Consider the following 26063-nt stretch of genomic DNA (forward strand, 5'->3'; position numbering starts at 1 on the left):
CCACCTCCTGTACCATGTCTGCAGCCTCTGCCCCCCACCTCCTGTACCATGTCTGCAGCCTCTGCCCCCCACCTCCTGTACCATGTCTGCAGCCTCTGTCCTCCACCTCCTGTACAATGTCCGCAGCCTCTGTCCTCCACCTCCTGTACCATGTCCGCAGCTTCTGTCCTCCACCTCCTGTATCATCACTGCAGCATCTCTTGTATCATGTCTGCATTCTCTGAGGGGGAGTTTGAAAGAGTTCAGTTTCACTGTAATGGGGAATCCTGCAGACTCTGATGTAAGGGGGAACTCTGTGTTGGTTAGGTTATAGTGAGCTTACCCCCCAACTTTTTGAAATGGGAATGAGCAACACCTATCAGCAAAAGTATGCAGGCATAGGACACACCCCTTGCCACGCCCCCTTAAAGGAGAATTGTACAAAAAAAACCACGAGTGCTTTTTTTACCACTACTATTCCTTTATATTGGCTTTTGAAATTTACAAATGCATCAATTTAGGAATCGGATGAAAGGTTTAGCGCTGGAAAACACTTTTTGATAGATAAAAAGTGCATTTTATATACATCTATATGGATCAGACAAACATGATGGACAAATGAGGAGGAAAGAGGGACACTGGGAAATCGCTCCAAATCAGGGACAGTCCCTTGAAATCAGGGACAGTTGGGAGCTATGCCTTACCTTCATGTAAATGGAGAAAGTTATTTTTTTTGACTTTTGTTTAACTTAAACACGTTGCTAATAGCACTAGCTAGGGGCGGACTGACAACTCATGGGGCCCCTGGGCAATGGGAGATTATGGGGCCAAACAGTATACACACACACAGTATACAATCACACAGTATACACAGACATGTTTCTATTGGCTGAGAAGGTACTGGAGAGGTGGGGCAGCTATAATCTCAGGATTTTTAGACCAAAAGGATGTCGGTAAGTGACATTTCAGAGACAGATGTGAAAAAAACACACATTTTTACATACTCCCCCTGGTTTTACTGAGGCTGGCAACCCTGTTGGGGCCCCCTAGTGACCCAGGGCCCTCGGGCAATGCCCGAGTGGCCAAATGGTCAGTCCGCCCCTGGCACCAGCTACATGTTTATAGTTTAAATATTGATATTTGCACTGTGTAGCAGTGAAAACGGTCATTTTAGGTACTTTTTGTTCCAGTGTCAGTAAAAAAAAAAAATGCAGCTCTGCCAGTAATAGTAGTATTTCGTGATTTTTGCCAATAAAAAAATTGGTGCCGTTCGTAAATTTTAGCATCCTGCCAGTAAATCTTATTTCAGGGGGTTGGCAACGCTGAGCACAAGGCCATGTCTACACTACGAGACGTTTCTCAGGGGGCTGCGGATCCTCTGAGCTCCACAAGGTGGTGATCTTACTTCTACCCAGACAGGAAGTCTCTATGGAAGACAGGAAGTGATGTCATGTACAGACAGGAAGTTCCAGGTGAGAGGTGAGTCGGGAGGAAGTGGAGAGGAGACATTGCCGGATCTGGCAGCAGATACGGTAATAAGATCTTATTTTCTATTTATACCCAGTAATCCCCCCCGTCATGTTCCGTCCTCTTCCTCCATAATCACTCTGACGTCTTTTATCTCCAGCAAATAGAATAGTGTTTTCCCTCCTTTTTTTCTTAATCAAAGCTTTTAAAATAAAAACATACGTAGTCACATCCACAGCTGATAATAGCTTCTCTACTAAGATAAACAGTAATCAATTAGGGAAAGATCCTATTGATCGTACCTTATCTGCAGATCGAAAACTAAGGAAAAATAATTCAGAGGTAAAACAGGAGGTGTAATTTTTAATCAGGCAGGTTGGATAAAATATAACAGGTTTGCTGGGGACAAGAAACACGACAAACACCAAGTAAGTAACCCAACCTACATGTGCCAATTTCCACCAGGGGCAGCCCAACTATTAACCCGTTATACCCCCACCCTAATAATGTACAACCAATACAGTCCAGATAATTCTACGCTATCTATCTACAGAGAACCCCACATAGATCAGACGACCCATGAGGATGGAGGAGGACTGGAGTCACATGACTGAGAAGATACTAAACCTCACCCTGGAGATTATCTACCTGCTGACCGGAGAGGTGAGGAGGATTCTGGGAGGTCACATGACATCACTCTTATCTCTATTAATAAAACACAGACCTGACCGGAGAGGTGAGGAGGATTCTGGGAGGTCACATGACATCACTCTTATCTCTATTAATAAAACACAGACCTGACCGGAGAGAGGTGAGGAGGATTCTGGGAGGTCACATGACATCACTCTTATCTCTATTAATAAAACACAGACCTGACCGGAGAGGTGAGGAGGATTCTGGGATTCTAACATGATGTTCCTATTGGTTCTCCAATACAGAGATTTCCTCTTGTGAAGTCCGGTGATCATATGACCATCACAGTGCCTCCATGTGACTCCCTAAAACCTGAGAGACACAACATGGAGAAGATTCTAGAAGTCACCAAGAAGATGATGGAGCTGCTGACAGGAGAGGTGAGGAGGATTCTGGGAATTCTGGGACATTATCCAGTAACAGACAAGGGATGTGTCTGGATGGTGACTGTATCATTGTGTGTGTCAGGTTCCTATAAGGTGTCAGGATGTCACTGTCTATTTCTCCATGGAGGAGTGGGAGTATTTAGAAGGACACAAGGATCTCTACAAGGACGTCATGATGGACAATCAGCCGCCCCTCACATCACCGGGTAAGAGGAGACTTTATTGTAAAGGAGAGAGCAGTACGGAGGCTCCACCTAGATCCCCCATCATCTGATAAACACATAGAAACAATGTATTCAGTCAGTGTGTGTGTTTCCTACAGATGGATCCAGTAATGGGAACCCACCAGAGAGATGTCCCCGTCCTCTGTATTCCCGGGATTCCACACAGGAAGGTCACCCCATCCCCCACCATCATCAGGTAGGTGAGGAGCAATCATCGGTAATTATAATTTAAGCACAAGCTTTTTTTTTTAACAATCGTTGTCTTATTATATATTTAGAGTGCAAACCTTGTGGATCATAGTATTGTTGTTAAAGAAGAATATGGAGTGATGGAGTTTTCAGAAGGAAACAAGGATATTATGGAGCTGCCTAGTAACAGAAACCCACCAGAGAGATGTCCCCGTCCTCTGTATTCTCGGGATTCCGTACTTGAAAATCATACCTTTCCTCATTATAATCAGGTAGATTAGTAACAGTTATTGACAGCTGTAATTTATACACAGCCTTATTTGTTACAACACATGGTTTATTATATATTTAGAATGGAAATCTCTGGGACTGTAATATCGTTAAAGAAGAGTACAAAGTGGAGGATGAGGAGTACGGTGTGATAAAGGAACTTTTTGAAGGACACAAGGATCTCTATGAGGATGTTCTGTTGGCACTACCTAATACCAGGAACCCACCAGAGAGATGTCCCCGTCCTCTGTATTCCACACAGGAAGGTCACACCATCCCCCACCATCATCAGGTAGGTGGAGTTGAGGGTCGGGAACATAAAGTGATTGAACACTCTGACATGTGGAGATGATGTGTGGACTCTACAAGATGATATTTTCTATGTGATCTCACATCATAAATACTTCTATGTTACAGATGTTATTTTCTGCCATTCTGTTGGTTTAGGGTGAAGATCTGATGAAGATGAAAGTTGAGGGTGAAGTAGAAGAGACGTATGTGAGGGATGATCAGCAATATACGGAGGAGGCTGGAATGACGAGGACATTCATAGAGGAGGACACTCCTACAGAGATCAGCACAGGTGACCCATCATATATTCTTCTCTTATCTCTGCTCTGTTACTGCTCACTGATTGGTCCAGAGTAGGGCGGGAGCTGAGTGATATCAGCCAATAATAGGTTGATAATGGTCCCCTCCCTGTACTGATACCCTATTTGTGGTTCAGCTGGCAGTATTAGGTTGTGGGTCACTCCTAGTTACAGTAGCACAGATATGATAACACAGATTGAGCCTTTCTTAGGTTGGTTCCTCTTCTTCCAGAAGACTTATATCTAAATGATTTTTTAAAAATAAAAATAGTCCTGTGGCTGTGTAAAGAGCATGGACCTCCCAGCCCCCATTGGTTCCTGCTCTTCTGACAAGGCTGTGTAAATGTAGAAGTGATCTGTGTGGAGGACCAAAGAACCTTTGACTGAAGAGGGGGGAAGAGTCCCGGCTGGTTGGGACCTCCACAGAGAACATCTCCTCACTCATATCTACCTGATCCAGATGGGATCTTGATGGAAGTGAACTAACCCTCTCATATCTATTGATGATGTTTTCATATTTTTTCCAGGACACGCCATGGAGAAACCCTCAAAGGATCGTCTCACTTTATCTCCAGGTTGTAGAATGGAAGATGAGGACATCACAGGAGATTGTGGAGGAGAAAAGACAATGATCTCCACTATGGATGGTGGACTTCACAGTGTGGATAGACCATGGAATCCCTCCGACTCTGAGCAACCTCGTACTGTGGGGGATGGGGCCGGGATTCAGGAGGAGAAGACATTTCCATGTGCTGAATGTGGGGAAAGTTTCAGCTGTGAACTAAGCCTTTCTGCTCATAAGAGGTCTCACATAGGAAATGAGTTACATTCCTGGCAATGCAAGAAAACTCTTCTTTACAAAGCAGAACGCGTCGCACGTCGCAAATCTCACACGGGGGAGAAGCCCTTTTTCTGTCCTGAGTGCGGGAAACGTTTTTCCAGGAAGTACTGCCTTTCCAGACATCAGAGAGCTCACACGGGAGAGAACACTTATTCCTGTCCTGAGTGTGGAAAATATTATACACAGAAATCAGACCTTGTTATACATCTGAGGTCTCACACGGGGGAGAGGCCCTATTCCTGCCTTGAGTGCGGGAAATGCTTTTCAGATAAGAACAGTCTTACCAGGCATGAGAGATTGCACATGGGTGAGAAGCCGTATTCCTGCCCTGAGTGTAGAAAATGTTTTTCCCGGAAGTCCCATCTCGCCGAACACCAGACATGCCACAAATGGGATAAACTGTTTTCCTGCCCTGAGTGCGGGAAGTGTTATGTACGGAAATCTGAACTTGTCAGACATCAAAAATCTCACAAGGGAGAAGCTGTGAGTGAGGGAAATGTTTTTCATGGAAGTCTTGTCTTGCCCAACATCACAGAACCTGCACAATCCTCGAATTGTATTAATGTCCTGAGTGCGGGAAATGTCATCTACATGAATCATATTTTGCCGTATATTGGAGATCCCACACTGGGAATAAGCACACCTTGATAACAACCCATGGATGTGTCGTCCTCTAGTCTTTCATACATAAGGGTCCAGCTAGCCCATCCATTGCTTTTGACCAGGCCTAGATAGCCTACTCAATTTTCAGACTGAGGCTTAGCTAACCTACGCATTGGCCAAGCCAAGGCCCAGCTACCCAACCAGCTCTTGAGCTCAGGCCCAGCTACCCAACCAGCTCTTGAGCCCAGGCCCAGCTACCCAAACAGCTCCTGAGCCCAGGCCCAGCTACCCAAACAGCTCCTGAGCCCAGGCCCAGCTACCCAACCAGCTCTTGAGCCCAGACCCACCTAGCACACCCAGCTCTTGAGCCCAGGCCTAGATATCCCATCCAACTCTTAAGTCCAGGCCTGGGTAGCCTAATTAATTTTCAGGCTGGGGCTTAGCTAGCCTATGCATTGGCCAAGCACAGGCCGAGCTACCCAACCAGCTCTTGATCCCAGGCCCAGCTAGCACACCCAGCTCTTGAGCCCAGGGCCAGCTAGCCAACCCAGATCTTGAGTCCAGGCCTGGATAGCCTACTCAATTTTTAGGCTGAAGTTTAGCTGGCCTATGCGTTGGCCGAGCCCAGGCCCAGCTAGCCAACCCAGCTCTTGATCCCAGGCCTGGATAGCCATCCAGCTCTTAAACCCAGGCCTGGATAGCCTACTCAATTTTCAGGCTGATGCTTAGCTAGCCTACGGATTGGCAAAGCCTAGGCCCAGCTACCCAACCAGCTCTTGAGCCCAGACCCACCTAGCACACCCAGCTCTTGAGCCCAGGCCTAGATAGCCCATCCAGCTCTTAAGCCCAGGCCTGGGTAGCCTAATTAATTTTCAGGCTGGGGCTTAGCTAGCCTATGCATTGGCCAAGCCAAGGCCCAGCTACCCAACCAGCTCTTGATCCCAGGCCCAGCTAGCACACCCAGCTCTTGAGTCCAGGCCTGGATAGCCTACTCAATTTTTAGGCTGAAGTTTAGCTGGCCTATGCATTGGCCGAGCCCAGGCCCAGCTAGCCAACCCAGCTCTTGATCCCAGGCCTGGATAGCCATCCAGCTCTTAAACCCAGGCCTGGATAGCCTACTCAATGTTCAGGCTGATGCTTAGCTAGCCTACGGATTGGCAAAGCCTAGGCCCAGCTAGCCAACCAGCTCTTGATTCCAGGCCTAGATAACCAATCTAGCTCTTGAGCCCAGGCCCAGATAGCCTACTCAATTCTCAGGCCGAGGCTTGGCTAGATTATGCATTGGCCAAGCCCAGGCCCAGCTAGCCAACCAGCTCTTGAGCCCAGACCCAGCTAGCACACCCAGCTCTTGAGCCCAGGCCTAGATAGCCCATCCAGCTCTTAAGCCCAGGCCTGGATAGCCTAATTAATTTCCAGGCTGAGGCTTAGCTAGCCTATGCATTGGCCAAGCACAGGCCCAGCTAGCCAACCCAGCTCTTGCAGGAAGTGAAGAGAACTCTCCCCAATGGGACAGAGATGGTAAAAAAAAAACAATCCAGAAAAGGGTTTATGACCCTCCCTCACTCTATCCAGAAAGAGTTTTGTCTTTAGTTCTAATGGAAGAGATTTCAGTTCTGGACGCGCGTTTGGGGCGCGGTTCTTATCCACACGTAGGGATGAGCTTTGCCTCTGTTTGGATCCGTGTTTCTCAACTTTTTCACCTTCGAGGAACCTCGGAAATGAGGTTCACATCTACAGATCACGGAACATTGGTATGGTCAGACACAAATGATTTGTAGAAATGGCATTAAATAAAAGAATAAATATTAAAATGTACCTATTTTTTTAAATCGAAAAACAAACTTTATTAAAAAAAAAAAAAAAAAAAAGAAGGAAACAGAAGATGACATACATAGCAGGCATACATACGATACATCAAATAACGTGGGCCAATCTGGCCAAGGCAGCGTTGCATACATAAAAGCATTGGGTTAACTGCACTGTATATGGGTCCGACACCCATCATGGGTAGATGCACCATTAGAGCTAATTTGTGTCAACCGGGGGAGGGGAGCGGGCAAAAGGAGAAATAAAAGGGGGAGGGGGACAGAATAAAAGTAGGTCCTTGAGGTGGAGGAAACACCGAAGGGGATAAGCAGAGGGGGGAGAGGGGCAAGGGATCAATATAACAGCATATCAAGTACACGTCTCCCCATCTCCCAACCACCTACCCCAGATCCGTTCATATTTAAGTGGACATCCTCTATGTGTATAAACCAATTTCTTATAAGGGAGGGTATCGTTAACCTCTTTTTTCCAGCACTGGACCGTGGGGGGGAGGGCCTGCATCCAGCCACGAGCAATCACTTTTCGCGCCAGGAACAGTGTTTCATGTAGGAAGGTGCGAAGGGACTTGTCAGCTTCTAATTCTGGTAAGAGACCAAGCAGACACATCTTCGGGTCAAGGCTAGCTGGAGAGCCCATCTGGTCATGGAGAAAGCGAATCACTTGTATCCAGTATGTTTGGATAACCGGACAGGACCATATAAGGTGATAGAAGGAGCCTGGAGTGTGGTCGCATAAACGGCATCCTGGATTATACGTGGGTTTAAACCGTGCTATCTTCTGGGGGGTCAGGTACGTCCTATGTAGAATGTATAGCTGTGTGAGGCGGTCCGAGAGCCTGGGGGAGACTCTCTTCACATCCCCCAAGACTTCGTCCCACTCCTCATCCTCAATCACACCCACATCCAGCTCCCATCTGGCCTTGGCAGCATAAGCCAATGCCACGGTGCCTGGGAGACGGATGGCGGAGTAGAGGGCAGAGATCAACTTGGTTGGCTCAGCACCTGTGACTATATCCACTATGGGAGGGACTGTCAGAGTGGGGCTGGAGCTGGCAAACTGAGTCTGTAGCGCATGTCGGAGCTGTAAATATCTGAAGAAAAGATGGTTAGGGAGTGTGAATTCTTCCTTTAGTGACTGAAAGGATTTAATCCCAGTGTTAGTCATAATTTGGTGCACATACAGGATCCCATAGCGTGTCCAGGCCGCGGGGTCCGGAACGGACAGCAATTCGGGCAAATGGGTGTTGAACCAGAGAGGCGTGTAAGAATGAACCTGTGGGGTCCCAAGTTTGTTAAGGGCCGCCCGCCATATCCTCCGGTGGTGCGTCAGCATGTCTACCTTGTGATGAGGGGGACGTCTGGACAGTGGGGCTCTAAGGACTGACTGAAGTGGGGTGTGGGCTGGGTCGTCAGGGCGTTTACAAAGTAATGTCTGGTATCTTGGTAGCTCGCTCTTGTCAAAGTGATAGAAGTGGGACAACTGGGAGGCAAGATAATAATCCTGGAAATCTGGAAGAGCAGCCCCTCCCATTGTCACTGGGTTCTTCAGAAGTCTCCAAGACAATTTGTGTCTGCTGTGGCCCCATATAAATGAATTAAGAATTGATTCAATCGTCTTGAAAAATTTTTGTGGTATATACAGGGGTGCATGCCACACCAAATACAATATCTTGGGCAGGAGTATCATTTTGACCAGATTGATGCGTCCCATAACACCCAGAGGTAGTCTGGCCCAAGTTTGAGTCTTGTTCTTGATCAGGGTGAAAAGGGGTTCAATGTTCAGGGGTATATAGTCTGTCAGCGATCTAGTGACCTGCACTCCTAAATACTTGATCACGGAAACCCTAGGGAGATTCAGAGGAGGGGACGTGGGCACAGGGGGGAAATGATCAAGCGGAAGGATCTGGGATTTAGACCAGTTGATGCTCAGACCCGAATGACTACCAATACAGTCTATGGTGTGAAGGGCTGCAAGGAGAGAGGGACCAAAATGTACCTATTTAATGTGAAACTTGTGCTTTATTTTCCTGCAAAGCTGATCAATTCGGGGGACATTACATGGGACAGAGCATATTACATAGAAAAGAGCACATGACAGGGGACATTACATGGGACAGGGGACATTGCATGGGACAGGGCACATGACAGGGGGCATTACATGGGGCAGGGCACATTACATGGGGCAGGGTACATGACAGGGGACATTACATGGGGCAGGGCACATTACATGGGGCAGACCACATTAGGTGGGACAGGGGACATTACATGGGACAGGGCACATGACAGGGCACATTACATGGGGCAGGGCACATGACAGGGCACATTACATGGGGCAGGGCACATTACATGGGGCAGGGCACATGACAGGGGACATTACATGGGGCAGGGCACATGACAGGGGACATTACATAGGGCAGGGCACATTACAAGGGACAGGGCACATGACGGGACATTACATGGGACAGGGCACATGACAGGGGGCATTACATGGGGCAGGGCACATGACAGGGGACATTACATGGGGCAGGGCACATTACATGGGACAGGGCACATGACAGGGGACATTACATGGGGCAGGGCACATGACAGGGGACATTACATGGGGCAGGGCACATGACAGGGGACATTACATGGGGCAGGGCACATGACAGGGGACATTACATAGGGCAGGGCACATTACAAGGGACAGGGCACATGACGGGACATTACATGGGACAGGGCACATGACAGGGGGCATTACATGGGGCAGGGCACATGACAGGGGACCTTACATGGAACAGAGCACATTACATGGGGCAGAGCACATTACGTGGGACAGGGCACATGACAGGGGACATTACATGGGACAGGGCACATGACAGGGGACATTACATGGGACAGGGCACATGACAGGGGACATTACATGGGGCAGGGCACATTACATGGGACAGGGCACATGACAGGGGACATTACATGGGGCAGGGCACATGACAGGGGACATTACATGGGGCAGGGCACATGACAGGGGATATTACATAGGGCAGGGCACATTACATGGGACAGGGCATATGACAGGGGAAATACATGGGACAGGGCACATGACAGGGGACCTTACATGGAACAGAGCACATTACATGGGGCAGAGCACATTACGTGGGACAGGGGACATTACATGGGACAGGGCACATGACAGGGCACATTACATGGGACAGGGCACATGACAGGGGACATTACATAGGGCAGGGCACATTACATGGGACAGGGCACATGACAAGGGACATTACATGGGACAGGGCACATTACATGGGGCAGAGCACATTACAGGGGACCTTACATGGAACAGGGCACATTACATGGGACAGAGGACCTTACATGGAACAGAGCACATTACATGGGGCAGAGCACATGACAGGGGACATTACGTGAGGCAGAGCACATTACGTGAGACGGGACATTACATGGGGCAAAGCACATTACATGGGATGGGGCACATTACAGAGGACATTACATGGGACAGGGCACATGACAAGGGACATTACATGGGACAGAGGACATGAAGATCCTACTGTTTCCAAGCTCTCTGCTTTCCTGCAAGCTTTCCACAAAACCTTTCGATGTGTCTGCCCATCCAATTCTGGAGCTCATTTTTTTGGATTTGTCAAGGAAACATGTTGGCCAATATACAGTTCAGTTTCACATCTTGGCTTCAGAACCGACATGGAATAATGAGGACCTTACAGAAAATGTTGGCAGGGTCAAGTGGATCGTATTAAGTTTGAAGCACAGTAGTTGGCAGAACTAAATCCACCACCTTGGATGACTTTATTGCCCTTAGTAGGTCATTTAGCTCCTGTTGGCCAGATAACCCCAGAACAACCCATCTCTGGAGCTATGTTGGCATCTGAAGAACCTATGTAATTAGGCCAGACGCGCCTCACTCCACAAGAGCCGTCGTGTCACCTGAGACTTGGCCTAGGCCTTTACTGCAGGGCTGACGGTCAAATACTATAACAAAACCATGTCCTGTCTGTCTGGAAAACTCTCAGGTCTAGACCAGAACTTGAAATCCGACACTTTCCCCTCGATTTTATCATACCTGTCTCCATTAGGCCCTGAACTTGTATCAAGTTCTTTGGGGCAGCTGGGAATTTCATTGAGCAGTCCTTGGCATTCCTCTTGTTCCCTTGGCATTGCCTCTATCAGTATCTGCAGTTGATGGCTCTACCTTGGCCTTAGGATGACCCCTACAGTTCCGAACTTCCTCCATAACCATGCATGCCGGTGTTCTTCATTGTGAGGAACTCTCCTTCCTGATCCGTCCCAATGCCACGTAGACACGACCGGACTTTTCGAGGGACTAGGTCTGACAGTCTTCCCGACGGACTTTCGGCAGAGTTCCAACTGACTTTCCGAATGAACGGACTTGGCCACACACAATCACACCAAAGTCAGACGGTTTCATACATGATGACGTACGACCGGACTAGAATAAGGAAGTTCACAGCCAGTAGCCAATAGCTGCCCTAGCGTCGGTTTTTGTCCGTCGGACTAGCATACAGACTAGCGGATTTCTCCGTAGGAACTGGATCCGGCAGAAAATTTGAAACATGTTCTATTTCTAAAGTCCGTCAGATTTTTGGACAGCAAAGGTCCGATGGAGCCCACACACACGATTGAATTGTTCGACGGATTCGTTCCATCGGACCTTTGCTGTCGAAAAAGTCTGATCGTGTGGCATGTGTGGTACGTGGCATAAGTCTTCTCGTCCCCTCATTCTTGCACTTCTGTGGTTGCAGAAACACTCGTCCTATCTGGATTGGAACTCTGGTCAAGTGAAATTTTGTCCCGGTAACAAGCTTTGGCTCTCTACCAAGAATATCCTTCTCCGAGTACCCTCTATGAAATTTGCTCCTCGTTTGATTGGTCACTTTAACATTCCTTGCCAGGTTGACCCTATCAATTTCAAGCTTCGTCTCCCTTCACACCTAAGGATCCCCAATGTTCTCCATGTCCCTCCCCTGACACCGCACATCATCAATAGGTTTTCTCGTCCTCTTCGTCATCCTTCTCCAACAGTCAGTACCTCGGATCACCATGAAATTAGGAAAATCTTGGATTCTAAATTCTCCAGGTGTGAACATGGGTGTGGTTAATACAGAGGTGTACATTACACATCATCATTACATATCATTACTCATGTCATCTGCTTCTGAATCACAGTTTTTTGTAGTAGTTGACAAGTAGTAGACAAGTTTAGCAGTTGTCTAATTTATTCTGGGAGGGGCTGCGTTTTATATGCACCCTTATCAGCCAATCATTGCATAGAACATGGGTGTGGTTAATACAGAGGTGTACATTACACATCATCATTACATATCATTACTCATGTCATCTGCTTCTGAATCACAGTTTTTTGTATCTAATTGACAAGGGATATAGTCCTGAGGAGAAGTCGTTGGATTCCTTCTTTCGATGTTTCTGCCCCTCGTTTAGTGAAACGTTTTCATCAGATGTTTCCTCTCAAGCCTAGCCCTAAACGAGTGGGAAGACCACGTAAAGGGGGGGGGGGGGGATGGGTGTACTGTCACACAAGTTAGCCTGTAGTTTCCTGCTTGTTGTGATTAAAATGGTATTTCTATATACCTGACAAAGACCAGCTAGAGATATAACTAACGCAATTACAATACTCACAAAACCCTTTAACTAACGCTGCAGCATTAGGAGACAACACGAAAAACAGACCAGCCCATTTACAGCTTAGCAGTTGTCTAATTTATTCTGGGAGGGGCTGCATTTTATATGCACCCTTATCAGCCAATCATTGCATAGAACATGGGTGTGGTTAATACAGAGGTGTACATTACAAATCATCATTACATATCATTACATATCATTACTCATGTCATCTGCTTCTGAATCACAGTTTTTTGTATCTAATTGACAAGAGATATAGTCCTGAGGAGAAGTTGTTGGATTCCTTCTTTCGATGTTTCTGCCCCTCGTTTAGTGAAACGTTTTCATCAGATGTTTCCTCTCAAGCCTAGCCCTAACGAGTGGGAAGACCACGTAAAGGGGGGGGGGGGGGGAGGGTGGGGTTACTGTCACACAAGTTAGCCTGTAGTTTCCTGCTCGTTATGATCAAAATGGTATTTCTATATACCTGACAAAGACCAGCTAGAGGTATAACTAACGCAATTACAATACTCACGAAACCCTTTAACTAACGCTGCAGCATTAGGAGACAACACGAAAAACAGACCAGCACATTTACAGCTTAGCAGTTGTCTAATTTATTCTGGGAGGGGCTGCATTTTATATGCACCCTTAATCAGCCAATCATTGCATAGAACATGGGTGTGGTTAATACAGAGGTGTACATTACACATCATCATTACATATCATTACTCATGTCATCTGCTTCTGAATCACAGTCATGGGATATGTGGCCCAGACATATTGTGACACAATCTGTTTATTTAGACAGCATAGAACGAGACTGCAGAATTCAAGCTAATGGGGTGTGCAATACCGCATTTGGCTAGAGGTGCGGGGGCCCAGTGACACTCGGAAGGGTTCGGGAACCGTTCGGAGCCATTTGGAAATATTCAGCAATACTCTGAAACCCTTGGAAGTACTCAGTTTCTGAGTGTTTCCGAGGCTTTCCGAGATCAGCCTAGCTGTCCCCGAATATTTCTGGCACCCGCCCCACCCACCTCTGGCCACATGCGGTATTGCATGCAATAGAAGTCAATGCGGAACGAATTATTATTTCCATTGACTTCTATGGGGAAACTTGCTTTGATATGCGAGTGCTTTGAAGTACAAGCATTCTCCTGGAGCGGGTTATGCTCTTAATCCAAGGTTCCACTGTATCTCAGTTACATGGGAAGCCACAGCCCAGTCTAAATAATGTGTCCGGGTTTCAGGCAGACTGAAACCCGGACACAAGAATCCAAACCCGAACTGTCCGGGTGAATCCTGGACAGGTGGCAACCCTAGTGTCGCCTGCCATTCTGTGGACATTTATTGCCTTTTCTTCCATCATTTCCTGGCCCGTCCGCTAGTTTTCTTACCTATATAAGACATGCTCAGTGTAACCCACATTGCTTGAGCAACTTCACAGTTCTCTGAGCTCCTGTTCGCATGTCACTTGTGTACCCTGTGCCTCCGACCCAGGAATTGGTCACCAGCTTGTTTGCTGACCGTCCTGACCTCGGCTTGTCTCCTGGATTTCCTGCTGATTGTGCTCTGCACACGCGAGTTGTCTCCGCATCCTTAGTTGGACGTACCTGGGGGCCACGACCTGATTCTGGCTTACTGCAAGTCCATGTCCACCATCACGGACTCTGGTGAATAAGGAGGTTGGGAATTAGACTCCGCACACCGGGGAACCCCAAGTTTGGCAATCTGTAAGGGCTCACCACCACAGATACATGCTCAAGCTAATTTCTACTCAGAAGCCCTTCTTCCTGTATCTTCGTTGGGTTGTCTGTGTGCTGACATCATTTTGGACGATATCTGTAGAAGTGCCATCTTATGCCGCGTACACACGGTCGGACTTTCCGGCAGAAAAAGTCAGACGGAATCTTTTCATCGGATATTCTGATCGCGTGTGCGCCTCCTCTTGTTTTTGTTTTTTTTGAAAATTCTGATTGACCCAGAAATGGAACATGTTCTAAATATTTCCCATGGAACCAATTCCTATCGGGGAAAACCACTCGTCTGTATGCCGTTCCAACGGACCAAAAACAACGCATGCTCTGAAGCAAGTTCGAGACGGCGGCTATTGGCTACTGGCTATTGAGCTTGCTTTTTCTAGTCCCGTTGTGCGCGTTGTCCGTCACCGCGTTCTAGACAGTCGGATTTTGGTGTGATCGTGTGTAGGCAAGACAGTTTCAGCGGAACTCGGTCGGAAAAACCTTCGGAGTTTATTCCGACGGGAAAACCGGTCGTGTGTACGCGGTGTTAGGGGTTGTTTGTGATGGTCACTTCTATGATGAGAAGTTCCTCCACACGGGGAAGGTCATCATCAAGAGCAGAACATGGACTTTTCAGTACCGAAAGACCCACCAGGCTACAGAGATGGGCCTTCTTCAAAGTTCTACTACTTGTTCTCTTCAGTGAATTATATGTGGACAGATAATAAATATACCAAAATATACAGTATGTAAGGGGCAAATATGGCAAGACAACAATTCAAAAATGCTAAAACACACAGCACAAGGCCATGTTTACACTATGAGATGTTTCTTGGAGCTGCAGCTCCTCTGAGCGACACATGGTGGTGATCTTACTTCTATCCAGATAGGAAGTCTCTATGGAAGTTGGACAGGAAGTGATGTCAGAAGTAAACAGGAAGTGGAGAGGAGACATTGCTGAAACTGGCAGCAGAGGAGGTAATAAGATCTTATTTTATATTTACACCTAGTAACCCCCCCGTCATGTCCGTCCTCTTCCTCCAAAGACGTCACTGTGACGTCTTTTATCTCCAGCAGATATAATAGTTTTTTCCCTCTTTCTTCCTAAACAAAGCTTATATAATAAAGACAAACATATTGAAATACAGGGTAGATGTTCTCCACAGCTGAGAATAGCGCTTCTACTACCCTCCAAAGGTAACATCTAAACAATTAAAGAAAGATCCTATTTATCGTCCCTTGTCTGCAGATCTAAAACAAAGCAAAAATAGTCCAGGTAATTCTCCTTTATCCGTCTACAGGGAATCCCTCATGGAGGACATGACCACATCACTGAGGATGGAGGAGGACCAGAGTCACATGACTGAGAAGATACTAAACCTCACCCTGGAGATAATCTACCTGCTGACCGGAGAGGTGAGGAGGATTCTGGGAGGTCACATGACATCACTCTTATCTCTATTAATAAAACACAGACCTGACCGGAGAGGTGAGGGGGATTCTGGGAGGTCACATGACATCACTCTTATCCCTATTAATAAAACACAGTCCTGACCGGAGAGGTGAGGAGGATTCTGGGAGGTCACATGACATCACTCTTATCTCTATTAATAAAACACAGACCTGACCGGAGAGGTGAGGAGGATTCTGGGAGGTCACATGACATCACTCTTATCTCTATTAATAAAACACAGACCTGACCGGAGAGGTGAGGAGGATTCTGGGAGGTCACATGACATCACTCTCATCTCTATTAATAAAACACAGACCTGACCGGAGAGGTGAGGAGGATTCTGGGAGGTCACATGACATCACTCTCATCTCTATTAATAAAACACAGACCTGACCGGAGAGGGGAGGAGGATTCTGGGATTCTAACATGATATTCCTATTGGTTCTCCAATACAGAGATTTCCTCTTGTGAAGTCCGGTGATCATATGACCATCACAGTGCCTCCATGTGACTCCCTAAAACCTGAGAGACACAACATGGAGAAGATTCTAGAAGTCACCAAGAAGATGATGGAGCTGCTGACAGGAGAGGTGAGGAGGATTCTGGGAATTCTGGGACATTATCCAGTAACAGACAAGGGATGTGTCTGGATGGTGACTGTATCATTGTGTGTGTCAGGTTCCTATAAGGTGTCAGGATGTCACTGTCTATTTCTCCATGGAGGAGTGGGAGTATTTAGAAGGACACAAGGATCTCTACAAGGACGTCATGATGGACAATCAGCCGCCCCTCACATCACCGGGTAAGAGGAGACTTTATTGTAAAGGAGAGAGCAGTACGGAGGCTCCACCCATCCCCCATCATCTGATAAACACATAGAAACAATGTATTCAGTCAGTGTGTGTGTTTCCTACAGATGGATCCAGTAATGGGAACCCACCAGAGAGATGTCCCCGTCCTCTGTATTCCACACAGGAAGGTCACCCCATCCCCCACCATCATCAGGTAGGTGGAGTTGAGGGTCGGGAACATAAAGTGATTGAACACTCTGACATGTGGAGATGATGTGTGGACTCTACAAGATGATATTTTCTATGTGATCTCACATCATAAATACTTCTATGTTACAGATGTTATTTTCTGCCATTCTGTTGGTTTAGGGTGAAGATCTGATGAAGATGAAAGTTGAGGGTGAAGTAGAAGAGACGTATGTGAGGGATGATCAGCAATATACGGAGGAGGCTGGAATGACGAGGACATTCATAGAGGAGGACACTCCTACAGAGTTCAGCACAGGTGACCCATCATATATTCTTCTCTTAGCTCTGCTCTGTTACTGCTCACTGATTGGTCCAGAGTAGGGCGGGAGCTGAGTGACATCAGCCAATAATAGGTTGATAATGGTCTCCTCCCTGTACTGATACCCTATTTGTGGTTCAGCTGGCAGTATTAGGTTGTGGGTCACTCCTAGTTACAGTATCACATATATGATAACACAGATTGAGCCTTTCTTAGGTTGGTTCCTCTTCTTCCAGAAGACTTATAGCTAAATGTTTTTTTTTTTTATAAAAATAGTCTTGTGGTTGTGTAAAGAGCATGGACCTCCCAGCCCCCATTGGTTCCTGCTCTTCTGACAAGGCTGTGTAAATGTAGAAGTGATCTGGGAGGACCAAAGAACCTTTGACTGAAGAGGGGGGAAAAGTCCCGGCTGGATGGGACCTCCACAGAGAACATCTCCTCACTCATATCTGCCTGATCCAGATGGGATCTTGATGGAAGTGAACTAACCCTCTCATATCTATTGATGATGTTTTTATATTTTTCCAGGACACGCCATGGAGAAACCCTCAAAGGATCGTCTCACTTTATCTCCAGGTTGGGAAATGGAAGATGAGGACATCACAGGAGATTGTGGAGGAGAAAAGACAATGATCTCCACTATGGATGGTGGACTTCACAGTGTGGATAGACCATGGAATCCCTCCGACTCTGAGCAAACTCGTACTTTGGGGGATGGGGCCGGAATTCAGAGGAAAGAGACATTTTCCTGTCCTCAATGTGGGGAAAGATTTAGCTCTGAACAAAGCCTTTCTGCTCATAAGAGATCTCACAATGAGTTACATTCCTGGAAATGGAAGAAATCCTCTCCCTATAAATCAGAACGTGTCACACAGTGCAAATCTCCCACTGGTGAGAAGCCGTTTTCCTGTCCTGAGTGCGGGAAACGTTTTTCATGGAAGTACTGCCTTTCCAGACATCGGAGAGCTCACACGGGAGAGAACATGTATTCCTGTCCTGAGTGTGGAAAATGTTATACACAGAAATCCCACCTAGTGATACATCTCAGATCTCACACGGGGGAGAGGCCATATTCCTGCCTTGAGTGCGGGAAATGTTTTTCAGATAAGAATAGTCTTACTAGACATGAAAGATTGCACACGGGTGAGAAGCCGTATTCCTGCGCCGTGTGTAAAAAATGTTTTTCCCAGAAGTCCCATCTTACTGGACATCAGACATGCCACAAATGGGATAAACTCTTTTCCTGCCCTGAGTGCGGGAAATGTTACGGGCGGAAATCAGAACTTGTCAGACATAAAAAATCTCACAAGGGAGAAGCTGTGGGTGTGGGAAATGTTTTTCAAGGAAGTCTTGTCATACCGAACATCACAGAACCCACACAACCTTCGAGTTGTAGTAGTGTCCTGAATGCGGAAAATGTCTTCTATATGAATCATATTTTGCCATATATTGGAGATCTCACACTGAGAAGAAGCTCACCTTGATATAAACCAGGCTGAGCGCTCCTCTGATCTTTATCATGGAAGAAAAACTTTAGAACGAAATCAGAATCCACTAAAGCCTTCAAAGTTCTGTCTGATCTCCTCTGCTAGGAGAGAGAAGGAGGGGTGTCACCTCAAGTTGGGTCCCTCTAGGAGAGCGAAGGAGGGGGTGTCGCTGCTGGTTGGGTCCCTCTAGGAGAGAAAAGGAGGGGGTGTCACTGCCGGTTGGGTCCCTCTAGGAGAGAGAAGGAGGGGGTGTCACTGCCGGTTGGGTCCCTCTAGGAGAGAGAAGGAGGAGGGGGTGTCACTGCTGGTTGGGTCCCTCTAGGAGAGAGAAGGAGGAGGTGTCAATGCCGGTTGGGTCCCTCTAGGAGAGAGAAGGAGGGGGTGTCACTGCCGGTTGGGTCCCTCTAGGAGAGAGAAGGAGGGGGTGACACTGCTGGTTGGGTCCCTCTAGGAGAGAGGAGGAGGGGGTGTCACTGCCGGTTGGGTCCCTCTAGGAGAGAGAAGGAGGGGGCGTCGCTGCCGGTTAGGTCCCTAGTAGTGTAGTCTGATCTCTCCTGATCTTCAGCAGAAGCTTCACAGAAAGACATCAGGATCTAGCTGTGGATGAAGAGAAGAGGAGAACTGTCTACATGATAGGACTGACAATTTCAGTGCATTAGTAATCAGCATTCACAAGAAGCTTCATTTGCCTGGAGAGAGCCACCTGCTGGATGAAAGTGGAAAATATGACGTTTTCAGCTGTAACATTTTTTAAGTGATAAAATGCAAATAAATTAACATTTTCTTTGCTATGAAGCAAATGAAGGTTAAATGGTTCCTTTCTTAAACTCATGATGTTCTTTGTAAGTTAATTGATAAAAGTCTTCCTTCAGATCTGTATGATGAAATGTTCTTCTCTTTTCCTTTTTCTAACACTACAAGTAAGGCCCATCCTTTTTAGGTTTTAGTTTTAATCTTGTGTCTTAGTGGTTTGGTTTTACCCGCTTGTACTTGTCCATCTTTTCTATGTTCCGTGTCCCTCCAAACAAGATGATCGGCATGAATACAAATAGCCCAGTCTTCTGAGGAGTCAAGCTGTGTTTCTGGAACACCAACTCCATTCTCATCACTGAAGACCTCAAGATCTCACATTCTGCTCAGCAGGCTGCTGGCTGTCGTGTTATGAGTAGACATGTTTGTTCGGGGGGTTCATTTGAACAGCAGACTTTCAGCCCGTTCGGCAGTAGCCAAACATTATACATAGAAGCAAGCTTTTCTCCTGCTACTATATGTCACTTCCTTCTTCTTCCTTTCGGGATTGTTAAAAAAGCAGAGAGGGCTGGCTCCTGCCCCTTCCTTAGCAACCAGTGATGTCATCCGGCCCCATTCACTTATTGCCCGTGGGGCTCTCCCCCTAACAATCAAACCAGGCCTACCCGGTCTGGTATGAATTTACCCCCCCTCCCCACACACAAAATAAAAAATAAATATCAGCCTACCTCAGTACTGCTCTCATTCCCCTAGCACAGCCTCTCCCCCATTACAGCATTGCCCCCTCAGTTCAGTACAGTCCCTCCCCAGTACAGCGCTGCCCCCTCAGTAAGGCTCTCCCCATTACAGCTTTGCCCCCTCAGTTCAGTACACTCCCTCCCCAGTACAGCGCTGCCCCCTCAGTAAGGCTCTCCCCCATTACAGCATTGCCCCCTCAGTTCAGTACAGTCCCTCCCCAGTACAGCGCTGCCCCTCAGTAAGGCTCTCCCCAATTACAGCTTTGCCCCCCTCAGTTCAGTACAGTTCCTCCCCAGTACAGAACTGCCCCTCAGTAAGGCTCCCCCCCATTACAGCATTGCCCCCTCAGTTCAGTACACTCCCTCCCCAGTACAGCGCTGCCCCCTCAGTAAGGCTCTCCCCCATTACAGCATTGCCCCTTCAGTTTAGTACACTCCCTCCCCAGTACAGCGCTGCCCCTCAGTAAGGCTCTCCCCCATTACAGCATTGCCCCCTCAGTTCAGTACAGTCCCTCCCCAGTACAGCGCTGCCCCTCAGTAAGGCTCTCCCCCATTACAGCATTGCCCCCTCAGTTCAGTACACTCCCTCCCCAGTACAGCGCTGCCCCTCAGCAAGGCTCCCCCCATTACAGCATTGCCCCCTCAGTTCAGTACAGTCCCTCCCCAGTACAGCGCTGCCCCCTCAGTAAGGTTCTCCCCCATTAAAGCATTGCCCCCTCAGTTCAGTACACTCCCTCCCCAGTACAGCGCTGCCCCCTCAGTAAGGATCTCTCCCATTACAGCATTGCCCCCTCAGTTCAGTACACTCCCTCCCCAGTACAGCGCTGCCCCCTCAGTAAGGATCTCTCTCATTACAGCATTGCCCCCTCAGTTCAGTACAGTCCCTCCACAGTACAGCGCTGCCCCTCAGTAAGGCTCCCCCCCATTACAGCTTTGCCCCCTCAGTTCAGTACAGCCCCTCCCCAGTACAGCGTTGCCCCTCAGTAAGGCTCCCCCCCATTACAGCTTTGCCCCCTCAGTTCAGTACAGTTCCTCTCCAGTACAGCGCTGCCCCCTCAGTAAGGATCTCCCCCATTACAGCTTTGCCCCCTCAGTTCAGTACAGTCCCTCCCCAGTACAGCTCTTCCCCTCAGTAAGGCTCTCCCCCATTACAGCATTGCCCCCTCAGTTCAGTACAGTCCCTCCCCAGTACAGCGCTGCCCCTCAGTAAGGCTCTCCCCCATTACAGCTTTGCCCCCTCAGTTCAGTACACTCCCTCCCCAGTACAGCTCTGCCCCTCAGTAAGGCTCCCCCCCATTACAGCTCTGCCCGTCCAGTACAGTTCTGAACCCCCAGTATTGCTCTTCCCCAATACAGCTCCCCTCCCAGTATAGCACCCCCCCAGTACAACTCTGCTCCCTTAGTATCTTTCCTCCGGTACAATTCTCAGTACCATCTCCTCCTGTACAGCTCTCCCCCCCAGTATAGCTCTGTGTTCTTGCTGCAGCTCCTCCCGCAGTACAGCTCTCCCCCCAGCATCGCTCTACCTCCATAGTAAATCTCTGCACCCCTAGTACAGCTTTGTCCCCTCAGTACAGCCCTCCTCACCAGTAAAGCCCCCCTTCCAGTAAAGCTCTTTCCCTCTGTACAGCCCCCCCCCCCCTATTACATCTTCCCCCAGTACAGCTCTTCCCCAAAGTGTACCTTCCCCAACGTAGTACAGCTCCACTTCCCCACTACAGCTCTCCAACCTCAGTGCAGGTTCCACCAACCCAGTACCGCTCTCTCCCCCAGTACACCTTTTCCCCTCAGTACAGCTCTTCCCCCAGTACCGCTCTCTCCCCCAGTACACCTCTTCCCCTCAGTGCCGCTCTCTCCCCCAGTACACCTCTTCCCCTCAGTGCCGCTCTCTCCCCCAGTACACCTCTTCCCCTCAGTACACCTCTTCCCCCCAGTACCGCTCTCTCCCCCAGTACACCTCTTCCCCTCAGTACACCTCTTCTCCCCAGTACCGCTCTCTCCCCCAGTACAGTCCCCCCCCCCTTATAAAAAAAAACAATTACCAGACCAGGGAAGTTCAGAATACAGGTGGTCCGCCCTCAGTCGGGTCCTGTGGATCAAGGGTGGAGCAGCCTTCCATTACTCGGAACTAACATGCTGGCTAACGGGGGTCAAGCTAAAGTCTTTTTTTTCGTACAAAGAAGGGAGCAGAGGAAGGAGGCATAGGACGGGAATACAGGACCGGACTGCAGATGTCCCAGAGAGAGAGACGCTGTAAGAGAACTGTTGTAGCACATTGGGCGCATACGGAACCTGGCTGATCACCAGTTGCGCCAATGCGTAAAGGAATGTGCGCGCTCGCGGGAGCCTGTCCACAGTTCCCTCTGGCGCCAGCACCATATTTAAAGGACGCGCTGACCCTTGCTCAATGCTGACTGGTTTAAGCCATTTCCCTGTGACCTGCCTGTATCCTGTTTAATCATCCGTTGCTGACCTGGCTTACCACTGACATACCCTTTGGATTCCGATTATACTGCCGATTACTGGTTCCTGATTCTGGCTTATCCCTGACGTTTCTTCTGTCTGATGCCCTGGTTCTTCGCTGCCCGCTCGCTGCTGACTCTGGCTGATCCTTTGACTTGGCTCATGTTTCCTGCCTGGCTCCACGCCTCCTCCAAGTATCTGAGCTTATGGAGCCTATGGAGCAGTTCAGGATATACTTCACTTTTAGCCTTTGCTCTTGCCTAGTCCGCCCCCTACTGGCCCCCGTTTTTGGTTGCTGTTGGTTACGCCTCTTCAGCTCCCGGGTTGGAACATTTTCTGCCGCTGCATACACGTATGTAGTGCCTCTTACAAGGCCACATGCTTTCTTTCAACCTAAATTACCATTGAATGTTATATCTTACTGTTATCTATTATATATATATATATATATATGTAGCGGGGTCTCTTTAAGGACTATAAAACTACTGTTCCCAGAACCCCGCTGGTTCCCAGGATGTTTGGAGTTATTCCCCAGAGACTCATGGGGGAGGGCATATAAGGAGGGGGAGAGGCCTAGTTCGCTCACTTTGGACACCCCCCCTCCTAGCAAGAGGAGGTCTGTGCTGAACTGCTGGAGGCACAAGGCCTGAAGCCTGGGCCTTGTGCTCTTTTCCAAAGAGCCCTCTGCCAGCCTAGCTGCACCTGAGAGACATTTTCTCATCCTTGCTGCAGTACACCAGAAGGATTGAAGACTCGGAGGTCGGTGGATTCCTGTTCCTAGACGAATAGGCGGAGGAAACGGACTTGGACTTGTCCGGGTGGTGAGAGCTGTTTAAAGACAGATACTTTATCTTTATTATTCGTTTGGATTACAAAGTTGTTCTTCAAGTGCACCACCGAAAGATTCCTAGCGAATATTGTTTCACTGGACTTCCATCTAGATCAGTCAGGCCTGACTGCATAGGTAGATAGTGCTGGGTGTTAGTTTACCCATGCGGGGAAGTAGCTGAAAAAGGGCAGCGCTAGAGTTGCATAGCAATACTTTATTATGCTGATTACTCTGTTTATCTTTATTACTGGTTACTGCAGGGACCTGCTTATGTGTTGCAAACCAAATGTTCGATTCATGTTATTCCTTTTATAAAACAACTAGTAAAGTCAGTTATATACTTTCAAAGATTGTCTATGAGCTTGAGTTATCCACCCACGCACACACATATTTAGAGTATAAGTGATTTAATGTGTATTGCTAGATACTAACTGTGCCAGAGTGGGTAGAGCAGATTGCCGGGGGGGGGGTTGGCGGAGCTGTGCTCAGGGCCCAAACCAAACTTGCGGCCCTCTTAAGTGAGGGTATCGCTATATATATTTTCTAGAAACCCCGCATATACACCAACTCCTGAGGAAGCGAGCCACGCTCGTGAAACGCGTCGAGTATTATGTTGTATATGTATATGATCTATTTTACTACTATGTCAATGGTTAAATCATGCCTGACGATGCTACTATGTTTATGTGCATTCAACCATGTCTCTCTTGAAATTGAATAAAAATATTTTTATACTTATCTAAGTTGACCTATATGACCAACTCATTTAAAGTCCCATGGGCGAATTTGTTTTCTATGCAAGTATCTGAGCTTCTTCTCTTCCAATCTCCATTGAACACGGTGCGCTCCTGGCTCCTGGAAGCTCTGACAAGCCGCATTTCCTGGAACTGCAAGCCTGGTGGAGTTCCCCCTTTAACCTCGGTTGATCTACCCAGCATCATCACGTGTTTCCGGACTTGATGTTCTGCCTGAATCTCAGAGTCTTCGACTTCTGCCACAAGCTCTGCAACTTACACCTACAGGCACTCGTGTTCCTCCTGTCCCTTGGCACCCTCCGTCTCACACCTCAGGCTCCTTTCACACTTGTGCTACTCCAAAGTCGCGCGATTTTGCAGCGATTTCGCCGCCACGATTCTGGCAAGACAGTCATACGACTGTGGATCCGACTTTGCCCCACGACTTGAAGTACGACTTCTATGAGCAGGGACACGACTTTGATTACCAAATAATTAGGGGGGGGGGGAACTCCACGCCAATTTCAACTGCGACGAGGAAGAAGAAGACCGGGCCAACGTTAGTAAAAGAGCTGGAAGAAGATAGCGGAGGAGCCCGACAGAAGGCACCGGAGAGCGGGAGAAGACACCGGAGAGCGGGAGAAGAGACCCCCCGAAGTCGGAAGAAGACCCCCGGAGCTGCCTAATAAATTACTTTAAAAACCTGTGTAGTGTGTTTTTTTTATTGGCACATTTTCCCCCCCAGGTGAGTGGGTAGGGGTACGATGTACCCCATACTCGTTCACATAGGGTGGTGGGCTGGGATCTGGGGACCCCCTTATTAAAGAGGGCTCCCAGATTCCCATAAGCCCCCCCCGCCCGCAGACCCTGACAACCAACAGCCAGGTTTTTGTCCTCATCAACATGAGGGCAAGTTGCTTTGGGGTGGGGGGGCACCCCTGCCTCAAAGCACCCACCCCCCATGTTGAGGGCATGCGGCCTGGTGCGGCTCGGGGGGGGGGGAGCTTGCTGGTCCCCACCCCCTTTCCTGACCGGCCAGGCTGGTGCTCACATAAGGGTCTGGTATGGATTTTTGGGGGGGGGACCCCATGCCATTTTTTTGGGCGTGGGGGTTCCCCTTAAAATCCATACCAGACCGAAGGGTCCGGTATGGTCATGAAGGGGGAACCCATGCTGTTTTTTTTTTTTTTCTTAAAGAAAAAAAAATAAAATTGGTGTGGAGTTCCCCTTTATGCACAAGTCGCATGCCAAAGTAGGGGCAGTTAATACGGAATCCGACTCTGATCCGACTTCAGAAAAAAAAGTAGCGCAGGAACTACTTTGAAGGTAGTCATTCAAAATCATGGAGAATGACTTGTCGTGAGATTTTTGCAGTCCAAAATCGTTGGGACAAGTCGTATAAGTGTGAAAGGGGGCTCAGTGGGGCCTGGGCTGGAGATGCAAGGGAGGTCGACCTCGTCACTTCAGACTCCGACCAGGTATGTGACAGACGCTGCATGCTCATGGCCAGAACTTCTGCTTGTCCTTTCTGTTAGGACTGTTCTTTGATTTGGGCATCATCAGTTTAACCACTTCCCGACCAGCGCACGACGATGTACGTCGACAGAATGGCACGGGCAGGCATATTGGCGTACAGGTACGTCCAATATTCGATGCCGCTCTGCCATCGGGAGCGCGCCGCCGGCGGCGCGCTCCCGCGCTGGTCGGGACCCCCGTGAGTCCGGTCGCGGGACCCGCGGACTCGATCGCCGCGGGCATCCCCGCGATCGTCTCACGGAGCGGCCGAATGGAGGAAATGCTGTGTAAACAACATTTCTCCATTCTGCCTAGCAACTACTGACGCTGA

General features: G+C 48.3%; 4 protein-coding genes across 6 annotated transcripts in view; 3 read left to right on the top strand and 1 right to left on the bottom strand.

Annotated features, from left to right (window-relative positions):
* The window catches only part of LOC143955475 (uncharacterized), a 53437-nt gene that overhangs the window by 14309 nt on the left and 13065 nt on the right, over positions 1 to 26063 (bottom strand). The window contains exons 7-8 of the mRNA XM_077465516.1: positions 5111 to 5266; positions 3137 to 3235 (exon numbers count right to left, since the gene is read on the bottom strand). Of these exons, the coding sequence (XP_077321642.1) occupies positions 3137 to 3235; positions 5111 to 5266 (255 nt within the window). The remainder of the gene's footprint in view (positions 1 to 3136; positions 3236 to 5110; positions 5267 to 26063) is intronic.
* Positions 1459 to 4003, top strand: LOC143955232 (uncharacterized). 3 transcript variants are annotated; one of them, XM_077465316.1, is made up of 7 exons: positions 1459 to 1511; positions 2000 to 2109; positions 2385 to 2731; positions 2848 to 2945; positions 3028 to 3210; positions 3291 to 3500; positions 3656 to 4003. In XM_077465316.1, exons 3-7 carry the CDS (start codon positions 2647 to 2649, stop codon positions 3854 to 3856), a joined length of 777 nt encoding a protein of 258 aa, XP_077321442.1. In that variant the 5' UTR covers positions 1459 to 1511; positions 2000 to 2109; positions 2385 to 2646; the 3' UTR covers positions 3857 to 4003. The 3 variants fall into 3 exon arrangements, with proteins under 3 accessions (XP_077321442.1, XP_077321441.1, XP_077321440.1); XM_077465315.1 differs by lacking the exons at positions 1459 to 1511; positions 2000 to 2109 and adding an exon at positions 2123 to 2257 and having other exon boundaries at positions 2387 to 2731; XM_077465314.1 differs by lacking the exons at positions 1459 to 1511; positions 2000 to 2109 and having other exon boundaries at positions 2264 to 2731.
* LOC143955231 (uncharacterized) lies at positions 4299 to 7061 on the top strand. Its single transcript, XM_077465313.1, has 2 exons — positions 4299 to 5315; positions 5548 to 7061. Exon 1 carries the CDS (start codon positions 4334 to 4336, stop codon positions 5285 to 5287), a length of 954 nt encoding a protein of 317 aa, XP_077321439.1. The 5' UTR covers positions 4299 to 4333; the 3' UTR covers positions 5288 to 5315; positions 5548 to 7061.
* On the top strand, positions 16501 to 19575 carry LOC143955804 (uncharacterized). Its single transcript, XM_077465925.1, has 4 exons — positions 16501 to 16720; positions 16835 to 16923; positions 17079 to 17214; positions 17746 to 19575. Exons 1-4 carry the CDS (start codon positions 16636 to 16638, stop codon positions 18699 to 18701), a joined length of 1266 nt encoding a protein of 421 aa, XP_077322051.1. The 5' UTR covers positions 16501 to 16635; the 3' UTR covers positions 18702 to 19575.

The sequence above is a fragment of the Lithobates pipiens genome, unplaced genomic scaffold (genome assembly GCF_037356315.1).
Source record: "Lithobates pipiens isolate NorthernLeopardFrog02 unplaced genomic scaffold, aLitPip1_a1.2 Scaffold_35, whole genome shotgun sequence".
NCBI lineage: Eukaryota > Metazoa > Chordata > Amphibia > Anura > Ranidae > Lithobates > Lithobates pipiens.

Excerpts from the sequence above, each read along its gene's own strand:
- LOC143955232 (XM_077465316.1), top strand. The coding sequence starts at position 2,647 with ATGGAGGAGTGGGAGTATTTAGAAGGACACAAGGATCTCTACAAGGAC. Across the intron at positions 2,732-2,847 it reads GCCGCCCCTCACATCACCGG|ATGGATCCAGTAATGGGAAC; the intron begins GTAAGAGGAGAC and ends TGTTTCCTACAG. Across the intron at positions 3,211-3,290 it reads CCTTTCCTCATTATAATCAG|AATGGAAATCTCTGGGACTG; the intron begins GTAGATTAGTAA and ends TTATATATTTAG.
- LOC143955231 (XM_077465313.1), top strand. The coding sequence starts at position 4,334 with ATGGAGAAACCCTCAAAGGATCGTCTCACTTTATCTCCAGGTTGTAGA.
- LOC143955804 (XM_077465925.1), top strand. The coding sequence starts at position 16,636 with ATGGAGGAGTGGGAGTATTTAGAAGGACACAAGGATCTCTACAAGGAC. Across the intron at positions 16,721-16,834 it reads GCCGCCCCTCACATCACCGG|ATGGATCCAGTAATGGGAAC; the intron begins GTAAGAGGAGAC and ends TGTTTCCTACAG. Across the intron at positions 17,215-17,745 it reads TCCTACAGAGTTCAGCACAG|GACACGCCATGGAGAAACCC; the intron begins GTGACCCATCAT and ends ATATTTTTCCAG.